Source organism: Argopecten irradians, chromosome 8, assembly GCF_041381155.1.
Source record: "Argopecten irradians isolate NY chromosome 8, Ai_NY, whole genome shotgun sequence".
In the NCBI taxonomy this organism is placed as follows: domain Eukaryota; kingdom Metazoa; phylum Mollusca; class Bivalvia; order Pectinida; family Pectinidae; genus Argopecten; species Argopecten irradians.
The window spans coordinates 9,691,680-9,709,915 of NC_091141.1; the positions used below are offsets into that span (position 1 = coordinate 9,691,680).

Sequence of the window (18,236 nt, forward strand, 5' to 3'; positions counted from 1 at the left end):
CCAGTGATATGGGAGGTATGATATAGAGACCAGTGATATAGGAGGTATGATATAGAGACCAGTGATATGGGAGACATGATATGGGGACCAGTGATAGATATATGGGATATTATATGGGGATCAATGATATGGGAGACACGATATGGAGACCAATAATAAGGGAGGTATGATATGGAGACCAGTGATATGGGAGACAAGATATGGATACCAGTGATATGAGACATGATATGGGGACCAGTGAGAGACATGATATGGAGACCAGTGATATGGGAGGTATGATATGTAGACCAGTGATATGGGATGTACGATATGGGGACCAGTGATATGGGATGTACGATATGGGGACCAGTGATATGGGAGACATGGTATGGAGACCAGTGATATGGGTGGTATGATATGGAAACTGGTCATATTGGAGATATGATATGTAAACCAGTGATATGGGGGGTAAAATATGGAGACCAGTGATTATGATCTATCACTAGCCTAATTCCCAAATCACATCATACAAATAAATACAAACAGAAATTTAATAAGAAAGCCTTGGGATAACGATAAAATGGGTGTCCAGATCACTTAATCTTTGTCAGTTTGTCTCTATAAATAAGAGGTAAAGGCTCTCGCGTGTTCCCTAGCACTGATTTCAACACGATTACATAAACTCATCACACAGGTAGCTTGCATTTTTGTTTTATGATGAAGTGACACTTACCAGAGCTTATGTGACACTTTCTTTATACCACTTTTCCAACAATCAAGAATCCAACAATCTCTTGTTTGAAACCCCGTCTCAGATTCACGTATTGTCACAAACCGAAACTAGACGATCGCGGGTTCTGCTGCTGTCTTGAATGGAACTCACTAAACAAAGGCAAAGAACGAACGTCAATGAAAACCCGGCAGGCGTGACGACCGATACCAGGAAATTCCACTTCTGAAATAGGGGTGACAGATTGCATATGAATTGATAACAATAGCCGTCATACCTCGGATAATTAATGAAAATAGAAGATAAATGGAACAAACTATTTAGGACTCATCAAGATATCAGATGGGCTGAATGGCAAATGAATATTTGAAGGCTATTCAGAACAATTTATCAATTCTGATCCCGGATGATGCATGGTCATCAACTAGTCCGCTAAACCTGCCTATATTATTAGGTTGTTTTTTTTTTCCTTATATAAATATATATATATGGCAATAAAAAAACTAATAATATAAGCAGGTTTAGCGGACTAGTTCATCAACCAGCCTAACAGTGCTTAATACATAGCAAGGATTTAGAAGTGAGATATACGTCCTTGTACATAGTTATCATAAAACAAAATTCCACACCTAAACTGCTATTCAGATTTTACTCACCTGAAATCGTCTACTAAAAATAGGTATATAGTCTGCTGGTTTGTCGCGGACAAAGTGATTTTTTTGGACATTTTTTGTTAGATTTAATATGACTCACTTTTTACATTTTTACCACTCCTTCCCATATGAAAGTAATTATGAAACTGATTGAGATAAGGCTTTGTGTTGACTAATATCTGTAGCGGTAATGTACGGGGGCACGTGTGTAATGTAGAAGTTAATAACCCAGTGATTGCTGCCAGCTGTAGAGATCAATAAGCTTAACGTTTGTCTGACCTTTTTATGTTACTTCATATCATGCAGTGGCGCAAATCAAACACTTAAACTTCCATTTAAAGATAATATAACAAATTTTAAAACCACGCCGTTGATATTTTCTGTATGTTTCGCTTCAATTTCTTCCAGCCTAACCTGCCTACATGGTTTTTTTATTTGCCTAACAAATAAACTTTATACTATAAAATGTAAGCAGATTTATATAACGGTACACCTTTACCCCCTGTCAGAGAAATTGTCAGTAAAAGTACATACAACTGTAGGCTACATGTAGTTATTCATATTTTCCATATATCTATTTATAAAATACTAATTTAGATGAGGTGTTATTATGACCTTTATTCATGGTGAGTAACGAACAATTAAGGGGAGCTATAGCACTTATTCACAGTTAGTTCAGAGTTGTCTCCCTTCTTTAGAACGTATAATACATGTACACACAGGGACATGGCACGATTCTTTTTAACTAACAGTATACATATATATATATATATATATATTATAGATACTATAATATATATATATATATATATGTATGTATTAGTTGGTTAAAATTTTTCGTGCCAGGTCCCTGTGCATGTACATGCATATCTATAGACATTTTCTGTCGATAGATTTTTTATCGTCATAGTGAACTATGTTGATGATCTAACTAACTTCTCTGGCATTTTATCGCCACACCAGTGTGAAAATAATATAACACTAATTCAGACAGACATGTCTGGGTTTCTTTGTTTATGTATTTGTGTGTTTTCTTTCTATTCTTTTTCGTAAAACCGTTCTAAAAGGTTTGCAAATTGATGGCATCTGTCATTCACATGTGAAAGACGTGTTTTTATATTTCCATATGGGTGAAACAGACCCTGTAGAAAAGTCCGCGATAGCGTCTGTCACGTGATGATTACATAACATGCAAATTGCATGTGCATCAGCTGCCTTATAGACAGCAGGCGGTCGGCACGAATTCAACCAGAATGGTATTCAACAACAAAAAAATGTTCTGTCTGCTGCATTGTGTGTGTATATATATAGTTGGTCTCTTTAGAATATTTAGCAGAATTTAAAGATGCTCCACAACTGACGAATGGTATTATTTCTATATCAAAAACAAAAGCAGACAATTTATTATTTTTTTCAGTTACAAAAGTTACTAACTTTACACCATTACCGCCATTGAAAAGTATGGCCTATATGGAATTAAGTACTGATTGTGCATGCACCAAAAGCAAAAAAATTATTTTATATTACTTTTTGTGTTAATCAGACATATATTACACCGTTAAAGATCAATCATTGTTCAAATGATGAATATCGTTTAAAGCGAACAGTCGGGCAAGGATGGCTGAAGTCGGTAAAATGGTGTGAATGTATCCAGTATAATTTCTTATGAAATGGAAAAATAAAATCTCTCGTCAAAATCTGTCTGCGTACGAAGAAATTAATTTAAAGTATGGGAATTCTAAAATGTCCTCCCGGCTCACTATGTCCGTGGTTACATTTCCACACAGCCTCGCTTTCAATGCTTTCAACTTTTCTTTACTATAATGGTCAGAACTGGGAAACTAAGCAGAACTTGACCGTCGTATTAATATGTGAGAATTTTTGGAAGGCCAATGCACGCATTTAGACTGATTTTCTTTGACCGACTATTCACTTTAAGTTCCGTCGGCGATGGAGCATCTCTAATTTTTTTTTTTTTTTTTTTTGAATCATTTTCTGCTGATATACTAATACTAATCTATTGCAATGTACTCATATTATTGTATGACGTAGATATAAAATATAATTTTATCGTGTTATCGACGTTACTTTCGCATTTTCCTCCAAAGTTTACCCCCGTGTTGCAAGAAGACTATTATTATACGTATACCGCAGTCTCCCAAACGCGCACCGTGTGTATACATGGGAGGCCGCCATGAGACTGGCTGTTAATAGGACGTTAATTAAACATACCAGCGATTGTTTCCTTGGGTGTCCCGTTTTTATTGTCATATGAGAGACTAGTCGACTGTGATCAATTGCATTTATATTAATTTAAACATTTTCTATTACCATAAGCAATAGGATCACATATTGTATCGGTACAAATGACATGTCGCCTCTGCATAATTAGACAAACGAGTAGGACTCTACATGTTTGTAGGGAATCTAATGTCGTTAGTTGGATGGTATAGATATGGCAAGACTGATTTTCTTTAATTGTGTGTATATACTTTATCTTTGAAGTGAACATCGTTAACTTTTAATGATATTATTGGGCTTTGTAAACCAAATGTCAGGCAGCTTATCAGAAGACTGTAAACATCTATGTGTATAAACAAAACTTAAAGTTATATTTTTTTAAAGTGAATAGTCGGGCAAAGAAAACCAGTCTAAATGCGTTCATTGGCCTCCCAAAAGTTCTCACGTATTAATACGACGGTCAAGTTCTGCTTACGTTTCCCAGTTCTGCCCATTGAAATAAAGAAAGTTGAAAGCATTGAAAGCGAGGCTGCGTGGAAATGTAACCACGGACATAGTCAGCCGGGAGGACGTTTTAGGATTGCTATAGTTTAAATAAATTTCTTTGTACGCAGACAGATTTTGACGAGAGATTTTATTTTTCTATTTCATAAGAAATTATACTGGATACATTCATACCATTTTTACCGACTTTAGCCATCCTTGCCCGACTGTTCACTTTAAAATTTGCATACATATATATTACATTGCATTAAAAGTGTTCATCATGAAATAGCTAAGCTTATACTGTATCGGGTGTCAAGTAACTTTAAGTCGTTTTGCCGACCGTCCCTAAATAACAAATGATAAAGTTCATCTAAAAATGGGTTCCCGCGATTTTCCACACAATTTTCTTTCTCAGTAAGCAAATTTAATTTTTACCACTTACCCTTACATATTACTCAAACATTTAGTGCACTACAAATAATTTATACAGAGAAATATTGGAATTATTTAACCGTTATATCGGCATTGAACTTTTTGACATTTACTGAACGTCTTCAATGCTATTTACTGAACTTATTCAGTTAGACTTCGTTGACATTTGTTCGCTAGAATGCACATTAGAATTCTTGAACTAGATCTAGACTTCATTGACATTTACTGAACGTCTTCAATCATAGGTCCACTATAGACTAATATATTAGTCTATAGTGGGTCTTTGACTTATCAGCGTGCTAAATACCTATGCTTCAATGATATAATTTACTGAACTTGTTCGCTAAAATGCACATTGGACTTCTTGAGCTAGGCTTAATTCACGTTTTTTGATGCCATTGAACATTTCTATTTAAAATGATGTTTTTATAACTTGATGTTTTTGTATCTCTTTTGACTTTGGACTCTAAAACAAAAGGGCACTATAGCACTATACGTCTATTCGTAGGTCGACCACAATTCTTATTAATTATTTCTTAACAGAAACCGTGATTTCCTTCTCAGATTTGTCTCCCCTTCCTTTGTATTTGTATATCACAGTATGTATTGAGTAAGTTATTAGAGTATTGAAATATAATTCCCCAGTTCACCATCAAGGCTTGTAGACTTACTGCGTTTTTCCTGCATCTCCGTATGTACATGTATATATTACGAATTTGTTTGATCCCATACCTTGTGCCTGCCTTAGAAAATGCTGAAACAGCAGAAATATTGGGCAAATTCCTCTCGAATTTCGCATAAACTCGGATTTAGGCAAGATTGATTTTCCCTCGACTCTTCCAACTTAATTTGGGAGCATTGCCCACAGTATTTGTAGTGTAATATATCCCGATAAAATTTGTCGGGGTTCATGACATAATCGATACCTTTTACTACTTTCACTGCATGCACGATGCAGACTAGCGGATGTTTTTTATTAAAGCTGCGAGCTATGTCTATAGAAACCCCAGAAAACGTGGAGATCTTGTCGCGAATTGACTATTCTGGGACTTTATTTTTTTGATTTAAGTACTGATATTGCAAAACTAAATTGAAGGAATTGCCACTCTGGTAAATTTAATGCTTATGGATGTAAGCGATGTGTATATTAAATTAAAACATACACATCGCTTACATCCATAAGCATTAAATTTTACATTTTATATAATTTGTGATGAATTCAATATTAAAACTTTTAATATTGAATTTATCACAAATTATATAAAATGTAATTCAGATCTTAAAGGCTCACTACCTTCCAGAAGCAGCTTCTATTTTTCAAAATGTAAAACGAGATTGATAATTTCGCAGAGTCGCAAAAGTTATTAGCTTAACTGAACAATTTAATGAAAATAAATCAGATGTTAATTTCCATAACGGGGTCGTCTTCCATGTTTGTTCCCGTCATTTTCCTAGTTACCGCACCTTAGTTGACCATCACTGCACCAGAAGACAAAACAACAAAATGATGATCTTCACTATCACCATAGATTATCTAGGGAATGTTGCATTTAATTGGTGTTGCAACATCATTTGAGGCAATCAATTAAAATTTTCTGATACTACTATTGTTTTTTAAAAGAAACTTTTGATTTTGGTTTCGGAAATGTAGAACTACTGGACCTTTAAGAATACATGAATAAATAGTTAATGTCAATTACTTATAAGGATGTATCGCACTGGTAATTGTAGTTACGTGCTATTGGTTTTTTTATCATTATCATTTGATGTCTATACAAGATTTATTGGCACAAATAAATAATTTGATGCCTGCGACACTTACAGCCATTTTTTGTGCCGTTTCGTGCACAGCCCAAAGTTTGGAAAACGAGCGCTCCGCTTTGATGCGAGCGCCGGAGCTTAAACATTTTCCTGTGTACCTTACATCAAAAGTTACAACCATTCGTTCACTCCAGTTCTGATGACCGACAGGGTGAGTATATCGATATTTAGAGGGTTTTCTCTCTTTTGAAAGAATTAAACTTATCTATCATTTCAATTATTTCAATATCTACTTCAGATGATAAAATTCCTAAAATAATTGATGTCAAAAAATTCCTAAAATAATCGATGTCAAAAAATTCCTAAAATAATCAATGTCAAAAAATTCCTAAAATAGTCAATGTCAAAAATCTTCTGTCAACAGTCCTCACAACTTCGCTAGCCCAGGGTATTCAGTAGGATACTGAAATCAGGGACAGAGTATAAATCACAAGATAACTAATTTTAGGGGTTCATTAAGGTAATAATATTAATATGGACATAAAACGAATATTTTTGTATCAATATTATTCTGTTTATCGTGCTACAGCCAACAGAAACATGTACACATTGCAATGCTTGAAATTTATTGTGATTTACCCCAGACATCTTGGGCTCCAGCCCTCCACCTCTGGGCTACGGGTTCGAATCCCATGTGGGGCAGTTGTCAGGTACTGACTGCTGGTCGGTGGTTTTTTTTTGGTACTCCGGCTTTCCTCCACTAACAAACCTGGCATGTCATTTCATGACCCTGGCTGTTAATAGGACGTTTAAATAATAAAATAAAATCAAAGTTTTATTATCTTCCTCATTCCTGTACACTCTGTCTGACAGTGTTGATAAAGGTAGATCAGAATGCAAATTAGGATGTCATACAAAATTACAATTCCAACAGTTGAATCCTACTGAACATATCAACAGACACAATATAGTGTTTGTCACTTTATTTCTATTTACATATTAACCAAAAATTAATTAGGATATAATGTTTGTACATAATTATGTATACTATAGAAATGAATGTAAATGATGTCACAACCATGATTCTATTACAATAAAAATGTCTAATATATTTACTAAACATAGAAATATCCTAAAAGGAATGACTCTCAACCTGTTTACATGGACCATGTTGAGAATGTCTTGATGTCATATTAGAGTAGCCTCCCCTGTTTTGGAAAAATAGGACTCCATATCATCCATAACTTACCTGTATAGAATGTAGAAACGTAATGTACAATTTTTACATGTTTTTTTATATCCTTGAAAGAATGGGGAAAAAACTTAAAGAAAAGAACTTTAACCCATAAACGAAATTCCTGGCGAAAAATGTATATATAAATACAAAGTGAACATGTACATTGTAAGATCAGAAGCTGACATCTTAGTCCATTCTCAAAACAGTCCATGTTGTTATTGCTTTGGATATAGGATGGCTTCAAGAATTCAGACAAGTATATAACATTCAAATTTTCATGAAATCTACAACCACATACATTCAATGTCATATAATAAATGAACATTAATGAACAATTAAACGTAATATCTATCATCAACTATGGCCAGGAATGCATGCAAACCAACAATATGCTGTTTCAGTACATGTAATTTAATTTACTAAATTAATGATTTAAGACGCTGTAGCATTCTTCCATAGATCACATCACAACTAACATTGGTATCAACATAATTTTCATTGTGCTTATTTAAACTCAACTCTTCACGCATTCTCGATATTCCAGGGGTTACTATCACTGCATATAGCGACAGTACCAGAAACCCCTGGATGATTGAGAATGCCCTCCCCTCTGAAGACATTCTAGAATCTTCTAAATGAAAGATTAGAACAGTCCATTATGAAAATTCAGGGATGAATGAGGTAAACTTTTCCTGGTCTCTGGTGATAATGAGAAATTCTATAGTGACATAACAGCATCTGAACTGATGGGGAAATACTCTTACATATCTTACAAGTTACATTGTATCAATGTAAATGTGATCTGCAGATATGAATCAGAGACATACACACCAATTTAAAAAATTTGTTCTCAATCTCAATATAATAATATCCTAATTACATCAGGCAAAAAGAAGATAATTTTCCATCAACGTCGAAAATATTTTGTTTAGAGTGCCTATCATCTTTGTGAGTCCATTACATGAATTATCTCCCCTTACTTTCACCTGATTTTTAAAAACTATTCCAATCCTCACGCTATTAAAATGTTAAATGACCAATGATTCTAGAGTCATAGTTGTATCATAATAATAAGACTATTATTCACTAAAATGTGTAATGAAATATCTAAAATGTCTCTTGCTCCAGATTTACACCTTGACTATGACTTTCCGATCCATGAGCTGTATACAGATGTACACTAATGCCAAGTATATAAATTGTATCAGAATGATAGTGTGCTTGTAATGATCAAGGTGTCTGACGTTTCCTCGCCGATCGCTGCTTGTCAAACCGTGCTTCCATCTCCTCCAAAACTCGTGGTGTATATCTAACTACCAGACGAGCCATTCCTATAACGACAAAGCAATCAACAATAATTACACGAAAGTAAAAGTGGATGAAAGTAGACCATTGTTTTACAGGTAATAAAGATTAAGGTACACCTTATATGCGAAAACCAGCTTGTATGCTTTGATTTGTAGGTATAGCTTGAACTTTGAAAACAACCTATATCTCTCAAAGCATCCAGTTGAACCTTGACTTTGAGCAATTTCAGGAGTCTAATTTTTCAGAAATCTGATGAGTCAAAACATATGACAAATAGACATGTGCTTCAAATTCAAAATTCAAATTTGATTTTTGGGACTCAAAAATATACTCTGAATAGTCTACTGGATGCTCTGATCTCTGATTTATGATTAATGGCCTCTTTAATTAATCTAAAAAAAATGTTTTAAGGAGAGTATGCTGAAAACTTAAAATGTAGACAGTGGAAAACATTTTACAGAAAATGCCAGGGTAAGAAACTTGAGTAACAATAATGTGAACACATGTATACATATAAAGACTTTTTGGCAGTAAAAGATAATATAAAATATCCCAAACCTTTTGCTAACTTCAAAAGTTCCACGGCCTTCTCATGGTGTTCACCTTCCACGCTCTAGAGTTGAAAAATACATGTAAAATATTAAATCTAACTTCCAACTGTTTCGTCTTGCAATTGACAGAGCTTAAAATGTTAGTCCTCAGAACTAAAATCAAATTCCAAAGTTCGAAACATATTTTTGCAGGTGAAAGAAAGTTTCTGAACATTATCACTAATCTTTTAACGATTCATTGATTTCATTAATTTTTTCCAATTCATTTTATTATCAATGCCACTAAACTGGTATATATAGTCAAACATTACTCAAGGTTAGTGAAATCTTAATTAAGTTATTCAAGTCATTAAGTTTGATTTGATTAGATATAGAGTGAAAAGTTTGTAGGGACAAGCAAAATACATTGAATTAAAATGGGGCTTTGAGTTACCAAGGTTCAAGATAACAAAGGTTAATTGTATAACATCTAGTGTGAAATGACAATCAGCCTACCACTCCATTAACGGACAGCAACTGATCGCCCCGCTTCAGTCCACCGTGACGATCTGCCACGCCCTCTGGGATGATCCTAGAGATGTAGATTGGTGAGTTCTGTTCCTTTCCACCCATCACATTAAAGCCAAGGCCTTCATCTGTTTTGGGAAGTTCTACAACTCTCGGGTGGGAATGGCCTTCACTTGCAGCAAAAGCAGCCACTGTTGCCTGTACAAGGATAAATGTTTCCTTTATACATATATACGTTCAACTTTCAATTTCAACAAGATTTTAATGTTTTTTGTTGACATCAAATGGATTGGACATGGCTATGCTACTCCTATTTAGAAAAAGTAATAATTTTCCAATATATTAATATATACAATATAATATATATAAGAGACAAAGGAGAGTCATGAACAGATGTAACAAATATATATGACTTTACTAAATAATGACACATGTAATTTAGTAATATGGGTGTTATATTAACGTTTAAGATACTAAAACAATGGAAGTCAGCTGGCTGAGTACATTTATAGTCCCACCTCCCGGTGATTGTGACGCCAAATTTCACATTCCTGCAGCAAGATGCATGTTTATATGTTTGATGTGACATAATTATATAAAAAATTCCCCCAACACTATACTGTATAGTGAGTGACATATTATCATAAGCAAGACAAAAGCAAGTGCCTCATTGTTATCATTCTATAGTAACTACAAATATAATTTTGTTTACACTATTACCTTAGCTGTTGCGTTGGCCCGCACCTCAGCATTACCAGTTATATCGACTGTCTCGTACACATGTTCGTACACCTCTCGCACGGAACTGAGAAAGTCACTCTGTAATACCTTCTGTAATGCTGCGAGCTTCTGAGGGGGCACCTGACCACCTATGGTACCGATGAAAATAAGCAGTGTGTTACACACATGTACAGTAAATCAAATGATTGTTAATAATTATATAGTATCATATCATTATTAAAATATTCCAATATTGTTTTGTTTTTTTATCGTTTTGAAATGTATAAAAAAGTTACATATTATATGCCATAATTATATATTGTATTACTCTGAATCAAGGACTATATGACTTAGAAATCCTTGATATAAAAGTTATAACATTTATCAGTTATACCAGTATCTGCTTTACATAAAACTTCACTTTTTGGCATCCTTCAGATTTATTCACATTCATGAATTTTTTATCTTACTTTGGTATATACATTTTTGTTTATAACTTCTATATCATATCCAGGATTTATAATTATGGCATATACATTTTAGTTTTAGAAAATTAATTCTACTTATATGCAGAGTTGCAGACGATGCACCCATAGTGCATTATTTTACTACATCAACATATGGTAATTGGTGATTTTTTGGTTGAGTATCCCGTTCAGTTGGTGGCATCAGAAACATATATACATAGAGATTGGCAACTCCGCCGTTTTTTAACATCGGCAGATGTACCTCTGTATGGGCTTAGGGGTTTTTAGATAAACTTTTAAATAGTTAAATATAGCAGAATAACTTTGAAATGATATAAAAGTTCAGTAATTTTCATATGGTTTGAGTACGATTTTGAAAAGAAAAAACAATATTTTAACTTATATATTAATAAAACAAAATGTACTTCCGGTTTTGAATGTCTGATTTTCGAAAAACCAGGTAAAATTGCCGATTTTCATGCTTTCAAAAATCATATTAAATAACATCAATTGGAAAAACTGGTCACATCAAACCATGATATAATGTTTAAACTTTGTATTGATGCAAAAATATCATGTTTAAAAGAATACACTAAAAAGTAGTTAGCCAAGGCAAAATGCCTATAAACCAGAGGTCCCTCTGCCTGTCAACAAAGACAAAGAAGGAGTTTCCAATCTATGTTTCTGGTGGCATAGCAGATATGTGGATCGTGATCAAATACTGAAATAGCATGACATACTTTTCTGCAAAGCATCCAGCAGATCAATAGCTCGGTTGATATCTGAAAGTAAAAAAATACTTAACATCAACAGCTATCATATACGCATGCATTGCACGTATATTTTAATCTTTTGTAATATAATTCGTATAAAATATTTTAGGTCTAGAACTTATTTCAATATTAAAAGCATTGGACAATTAATGTATAGTTATAATGGAATTAGGATATTTATCTTACATACAGAAATTCGATATTTATGCTGGGAATCAATCCAAACCTTCATGCAACTAAACATGTGTAAGTTGACTTGTAAACACAGAGGAAATGCGCCAGATAAAGTTTGAAAGGGAGGGGTCGATTTGGCAGTAAGCTATTTACGGTTCTAACTTTTTCTATCAACATTCGTTGTGTGTATCTGTGTTTTACTGAGGGTACGTACAAATCTAGCTTTTCTATGCATGTAATGAATATTCAATATACTTAATAACAACAAATACAGGGATATATCATGGATTACCTTTTTCCAAATGCAAAGGTTCTGCTACCGACGCCATGTTGATGATCTCACAACACTTCCGGGTTTTCTCAAAAGAGTTACCTCCCTTGGACATCACCACAGGGACCTGGCACGACTTTTTTTAAAATTAACAGTATACATATATATACTATAATATATAGATGTATTACCGTTGGTTAAAAATTTGCGTGTCAGGTCCCTGTTTAAATAACAGAAACACATATACATGTATATATGTTTCTGTAAATAATAAGCACTTTGCTTTTAAAATAGTATCCATTTCATTAATAAGACGATGATTTAAAAATAAATAAATAAGAAATTAAGGATGTACACCTCTGAGAAGTCAAAATTTTCTTGTATTAAACTTTTTTTCTCGTATAGATTTTTGGAAAAAGGAGTTCATACCAAAAGAAAATGGAAGAAAAAACATATGTCCGTGTGCTCGTTTTTGAGCTTTTGTCACTCAAAGACACGTAGTTGACAAAATATTGGATTTTATGTGAATTTTGCCGTTTTTACCATATAAGATAGAGATTAAAGCCATAATTTCCTAATGAAGTGTTTGATATGTATGAATGTTTGTAGAATTCATTTTCTAGTAGTCTTCTTTAAAAATATACTAGTTTTGATCAATTAGACTAATATTTTTTCGCAGAATAACAACATATGCTACCCCTACCCCTTAATTTTGTGCTACCAAATGCACCATTTTTGCCAAATTTAACCCTTTATAGAAAAAGTTCTGGTATTAAACTTTTGCTATTATTTTGCATATCAATAGGGAAACGGTTGTTCTTTCTAAATCAGGAAGAAAAATTGCCCCATTTGAATTTTTGTTATTTTTCAGTATTTTAGATTAAAAAATATAAGTGCCCAAATTACCATTAAATGTAAAAATAAAGTCACAAAAGTGTATCGTTTCACATATTAATGCTCAATATCTTAATTACTACGAATCAAGAAACGATTTGCAGCAAAAATTAGCTAAATACAGCTAAAAATGCTGGCGCAGTAATGATTTAAGTAAAAACAATTTCAGTAAAAAATGGTAAAACTGTGGCTCTACTTGAAGCAAAAAAAAGACACAATTTCAAAATGGCCGCGAAATGGGCCATTTCTTAAAATCCCCGCATAAAAAAAATCTACTAAAAATAGAAATGTAATTTTTTTGACAAAATTTACATTTTGCAACTTGCTACAGATACTGATAAATTATATTTCAAAATCTCATAACTTCTTTGGTCTATGTTGAAACGAGACTTCAACGGGACTGAAACCTCAGAAGAATACATCCTTAAGATGAATAATCATAAACTTTTATTTATTCAAACATATTTTTATCGTACATTTACAAAGCATGAGCTAAAGATTTAGATACATTCTGTTGTACATGTCAAGTTTTATGTATACATGTATCGCTGAAAGAAAGTATTATGAACTACAAAATTAGTATGTATATCTATTTAAAACTAACAAAATAACATTGACGATAAGATACAAGCTGTCGTAACTGTGAAATATCCAATTATTTACATAGTTTTTAAATGCGTCGTAAGACTTGACATTTAAATTATATATGAAATATAATGCATCGTATCAACTTACACTTTAAAATACACCTGCACAGATTGAGTTAGTTTTTTTTCCTAGAGAAACATATACAAAACAACCCACTTAGATTTTAGTATCTTCTCTCCCTCTACCAAGATGGCTGATTTGTACATAATTCGTTGTTTTTTATTTGTTTTTTATTTCGCCTAGAAAAGACTAAAATAAAACTTATTAATTATCGTCTGTTCGCCCCGAATCACTTGTACTTTATCAGGAATTTATAGACCCGCTGCTGATGTACATGGTGGCAGCATTGTCTGGAGGGATATATTTTTTAATGCAATTCTGATATCCGGATGCAATACTCTGAGTGTCATGCAATTTTACCTGATGTCCATCTTTAGCTAATCCAAATATTTACCAGTACTTTCATTATTTGTCATATAGTATATAATTGTAGCCGTGATGCTACAAATAAACAGAGAACAATAAAATAGATTAAAATAATTTGCCAAATATTTGGGGATTAACAACTAAAATACTAATTTATTGTAAAGACTATCTTCCCAAGCGGGGAATCGCGGTGAGAGCGCGGAATCCTTTACTTATCTTAAAAATACTATTTTAATTTCCCAGACATAGGCCCCAGGGGTTGGGGCCCTGGGTTCCTCACATTGCAAGCACTACAATTTATTCAACATAGAAAATTAAAATCAGGCATGGACAAGATAAAATATCAAAATTGAAATATCACAGTTGTGACATCATATGTCAGTAAGCTAAATATCACAGACATTACAAACAATGAAATCAATGAAAAACTAGTAGAAACTCGTACGGCTTTACAAATTTACTTTCACTCCGTCCAATTCTACAGAAACAATTTTGTTATCATTTTCAAAATACTTCATTAAGAGCCTTGCATTATCCTGTGCTTTATATTGATGAAATGCATACTTAAAATGTAAAATTGGTACATTCCTTTCACCGAGCAACAACAAAACACAAAATCTTGCCACGCTCAGTATAAAATTAACAAGAGAGCGCGGAATCCTAACCACTAGACCACTTGGGACCATACACACACATAATTGCCCCGACATTAAACGGGTATGCACTATATAGCTAGGCAACCAAACTACACGCAAAATAGGAGTTGCTTCTCTTCTCTTTGTTAACTAACTGTACAAACAGTAGAGCAGCTACTTCTGGGTCTCTAACTGCCGTGCACAAAAAACAATAATTATTATTAGTAAACACGAGTATCTACAAAGCCTTTCATCTTATATCTAATTAATTAATACGGGTAATTGAAAACAAAAGGACACATACTGAAAATTAAATCATTATTTGCATTATTATAAGAATTTTTAAAGACAAATACGATATAATATTCACCACTCCTAGCTCACGCGCGTGTTATCTCAGTTTCATACCATGCATTATCATCAAAACATTTTCATGGTCTTTCATTTGAAGTTGCTATTCAAATATCATATGATAGCTTAATTGAAACATTGATCATTAGAAGCTTTTGATTTTTATTTAGATAAATATGATTTTCTTATTGCATTGTCTTTTTAAGAATCTTGTCAGCTTTGTTAAGTTGGTCTATTGATTGGCCTAATCACTAGAACATGGTGATTGATGATTATCTTTCCTCTCCTACAGCATGTGTTACCATGGTTTACTGCACACATGTCCTGCCCCTTTCATGGCCCTGATTGGCCATGAAAGGGCAGTTCCATCCCCTTTCATGGCCTGATAATCCTGGTTGGTCATGAAAGGGGATCATTGTGGACTCAGCTGTGGTAAAAATAGATTGATTGGCCACAGTTTTCCTTTGTGAGAGGTTGGAAGTATGCAGTAAGGGTTCTACTATGTATACCTTCATTTTTACATCTGATTAGCTATTTACCTCAGTTTCTTACCATTTATTATCACCTAGACATTTCTAAATATGGCCAAGGAAAACATGAGCTGTAACCAACTTTACTTGACCATTTCACCACTGTCTGTAGTTTTTCCAACAATTAAAAAATGTATAGTTTATAGACCTGCCACTCTTTAATAGTATTGTGTTGACATATGTATGTTGTTGGGTTTTCATTATATTATATGAATGCCCAGAAAGATATGATTATCTATGATATCCATCTTTAGCTACCTGATAAGTAATATACCTACTAAGACTTTCACCAATTGTATTATACCGTACACTCGTTAGCCGTTAGGCTAAAAAAGAACAAAGCACAACGAATAACAATAACATATACGGAATTTGCCAAATATTTGTGAAATACAAATTATAATAACTTATTTAAAAAAAATACCTTCCCAAGCGGGGAATCGAACCCCGGCCGCCGCGGTGAGAGCGCGGAATCCTAACCACTAGACCACTTGGGACCATACACACACATATATGCCCCGGCATTAAACGGGTATGCACTATTTAGCTAGGCACCAAACTACACGCAAAATAGGAGTTACTTCTCTTCTCTTTGTTAACTAACTGCACAAAAAGTAGAGCAGCTACTGCTGGGTCTCTAACTGCCGTACACAAAAAATATTATTAGTAAACACGAGTATCTACAAAGCCTTTCCACTTATTTCTTATTAGTTAATACGGGAAATTGAAAACAAAAGGACACGTACTTGAATTAAATTATTATTTGCATTATAATAAGAATTTTTGAAGACAAATACGATATAATATTCACCACTCCTAGCTCACCCGCGTGTTATCTCAGTTTCATACCATTCATTATCATCTAAATATTTTCATGGTCAGCTGTAATAAACTTTACTTGACAAGTTGTTGAACACTTTCTGTAGTTTTCCAATTAACAACTGTATAATCATGTCCATCTTTAGTTAACTGATAATTAACGTGTACTTACCAACACTTTCCTTAATTGTATAAGACTGTACACTTGTTAGTCGTTAGGCTAAAATGAACAAAGCACAATGGACGACACACGGGATTTGCACAATATTTGATAAATACAAATTATAATAAAAAAAAAATATCTTCCCAAGCGGGGAATCGAACCCCGGCCGCCGCGGTGAGAGCGCGGAATCCTAACCACTAGACCACTTGGGACCATACAAACATACATGTACGCCCCGGTATTAAAGGGGGATGCACTACTGTATATATTTGCATGACAGAACAGGCAACCAAACCAAACGCAATATAGGAGCTACATCCTTTCGTTTATCAACTGCACAAACCGCAGAGCAGCTACTTGAGGGGTTCCGATGATGTTACTGCCGTATACAAAAACAATAATTAACTTATAAGTAAACGCATAAAGGTTATTGTGTGGCTTTCGAGTAATAAGGGGTTTATTACCCGAAGTGAGGGGGTAATAATTCCCGAGTGACGAGAAATCATGCAATAATTGACTTACTGCATGCTTCTTAACCTCGAACAAAAAGATAAGTTGATTTAAAAATACACACATCTGTTTGATTTACTTGTACCTATTATGCTTACGAGTACTTTTCGGTACCAGGGGTTCTTTGCTAAATGTTTCATCAGTTTGTCATTATCCATCGTAAGGAACACACAGATGTTTGCCATGCGTAGAGATAAAAACTGATTGTGCGATATGTTACACCGAAATATTTTAGGGGATATGTAACAGTATGAAACAATTGGATTATCATCAAGCTCTATTTAACGACTGGAAGAAAAAGAAATATGAAATGAAAAACAGAAATTGTCGGAAACTTTAATGTAAGTAAATTGTATTTAAAATCAATTCCATCTGTATAATTCCAAAGTGTCATTTGTTGTGTAAAGGTTCAAATAAGTTAAAACTTTTGCTTATAATACTTTGAAGTTGCTATTCAAATATCATATGATAGCTTAACTCTAACTGAAACATTGATCATTAGAAGCTTTTGATTTTTATTTAGAAAAATATGATTTTCTTATTGCATTGTCTTTTTAAGAATCTTGTCAGCTTTGTTAAGTTGGTCTATTGATTGGCCTAATCACTAGAACATGGTGATTGATGATTATCTTTCCTCTCCTACAGCATGTGTTACCATGGTTTACTTCACACATGTCCTGCCCCTTTCATGGCCCTGATTGGCCATGCAAGGGCAGTTTCATCCCCTTTCATGGCCTGATAATCCTGGTTGGTCATGAAAGGGGATCATTGTGGACTCAGCTGTGGTAAAAATAGATTGATTGGCCACAGTTTTCCTTTGTGAGAGGTTGGAAGTATGCAGTAAGGGTTCTACTATGTATACCTTCATTTTTACATCTGATTAGCTATTTACCTCAGTTTCTTACCATTTATTATCACCTAGACATTTCTAAATATGGCCAAGGAGAACATGAGCTGTAACCAACTTTAC

General features: G+C 33.7%; 2 protein-coding genes and 2 non-coding genes across 16 annotated transcripts in view; all 4 read right to left on the bottom strand.

The window, feature by feature from the left end:
* Positions 1 to 868, bottom strand: part of LOC138329296 (xin actin-binding repeat-containing protein 2-like) — a 141,151-nt gene extending 140,283 nt beyond the window's left edge. For 8 of the 13 annotated variants that reach the window (XM_069276180.1, XM_069276184.1, XM_069276179.1 and 5 more), the window contains exon 1: positions 713 to 866. The gene's annotated coding sequence lies outside the window, so the exon portion shown is untranslated. Of the gene's footprint in view, positions 1 to 712 lie in introns of all 13 variants that reach the window. The other 5 variants (XM_069276193.1, XM_069276192.1, XM_069276191.1 and 2 more) reach the window with 1 other exon arrangement.
* Positions 869 to 7,250: 6,382 nt separating this feature from the next.
* Positions 7,251 to 12,382, bottom strand: LOC138329298 (protein lin-7 homolog C-like). The gene is made up of 6 exons (XM_069276195.1): positions 12,312 to 12,382; positions 11,813 to 11,854; positions 10,606 to 10,754; positions 9,874 to 10,083; positions 9,386 to 9,440; positions 7,251 to 8,850 (listed from the first exon to the last, which is right to left on the bottom strand). Exons 1-6 carry the CDS (start codon positions 12,346 to 12,348, stop codon positions 8,750 to 8,752), a joined length of 594 nt encoding a protein of 197 aa, XP_069132296.1. The 5' UTR covers positions 12,349 to 12,382; the 3' UTR covers positions 7,251 to 8,749.
* A 3,817-nt stretch (positions 12,383 to 16,199) lies between these two features.
* Trnae-cuc (transfer RNA glutamic acid (anticodon CUC)) lies at positions 16,200 to 16,271 on the bottom strand. The gene has a single exon. It is a non-coding gene; the product is annotated as a tRNA-Glu (tRNA).
* Positions 16,272 to 16,896: 625 nt separating this feature from the next.
* Positions 16,897 to 16,968, bottom strand: Trnae-cuc (transfer RNA glutamic acid (anticodon CUC)). Its single transcript has one exon. It is a non-coding gene; the product is annotated as a tRNA-Glu (tRNA).
* Between the last annotated feature and the right edge of the window lie 1,268 nt (positions 16,969 to 18,236).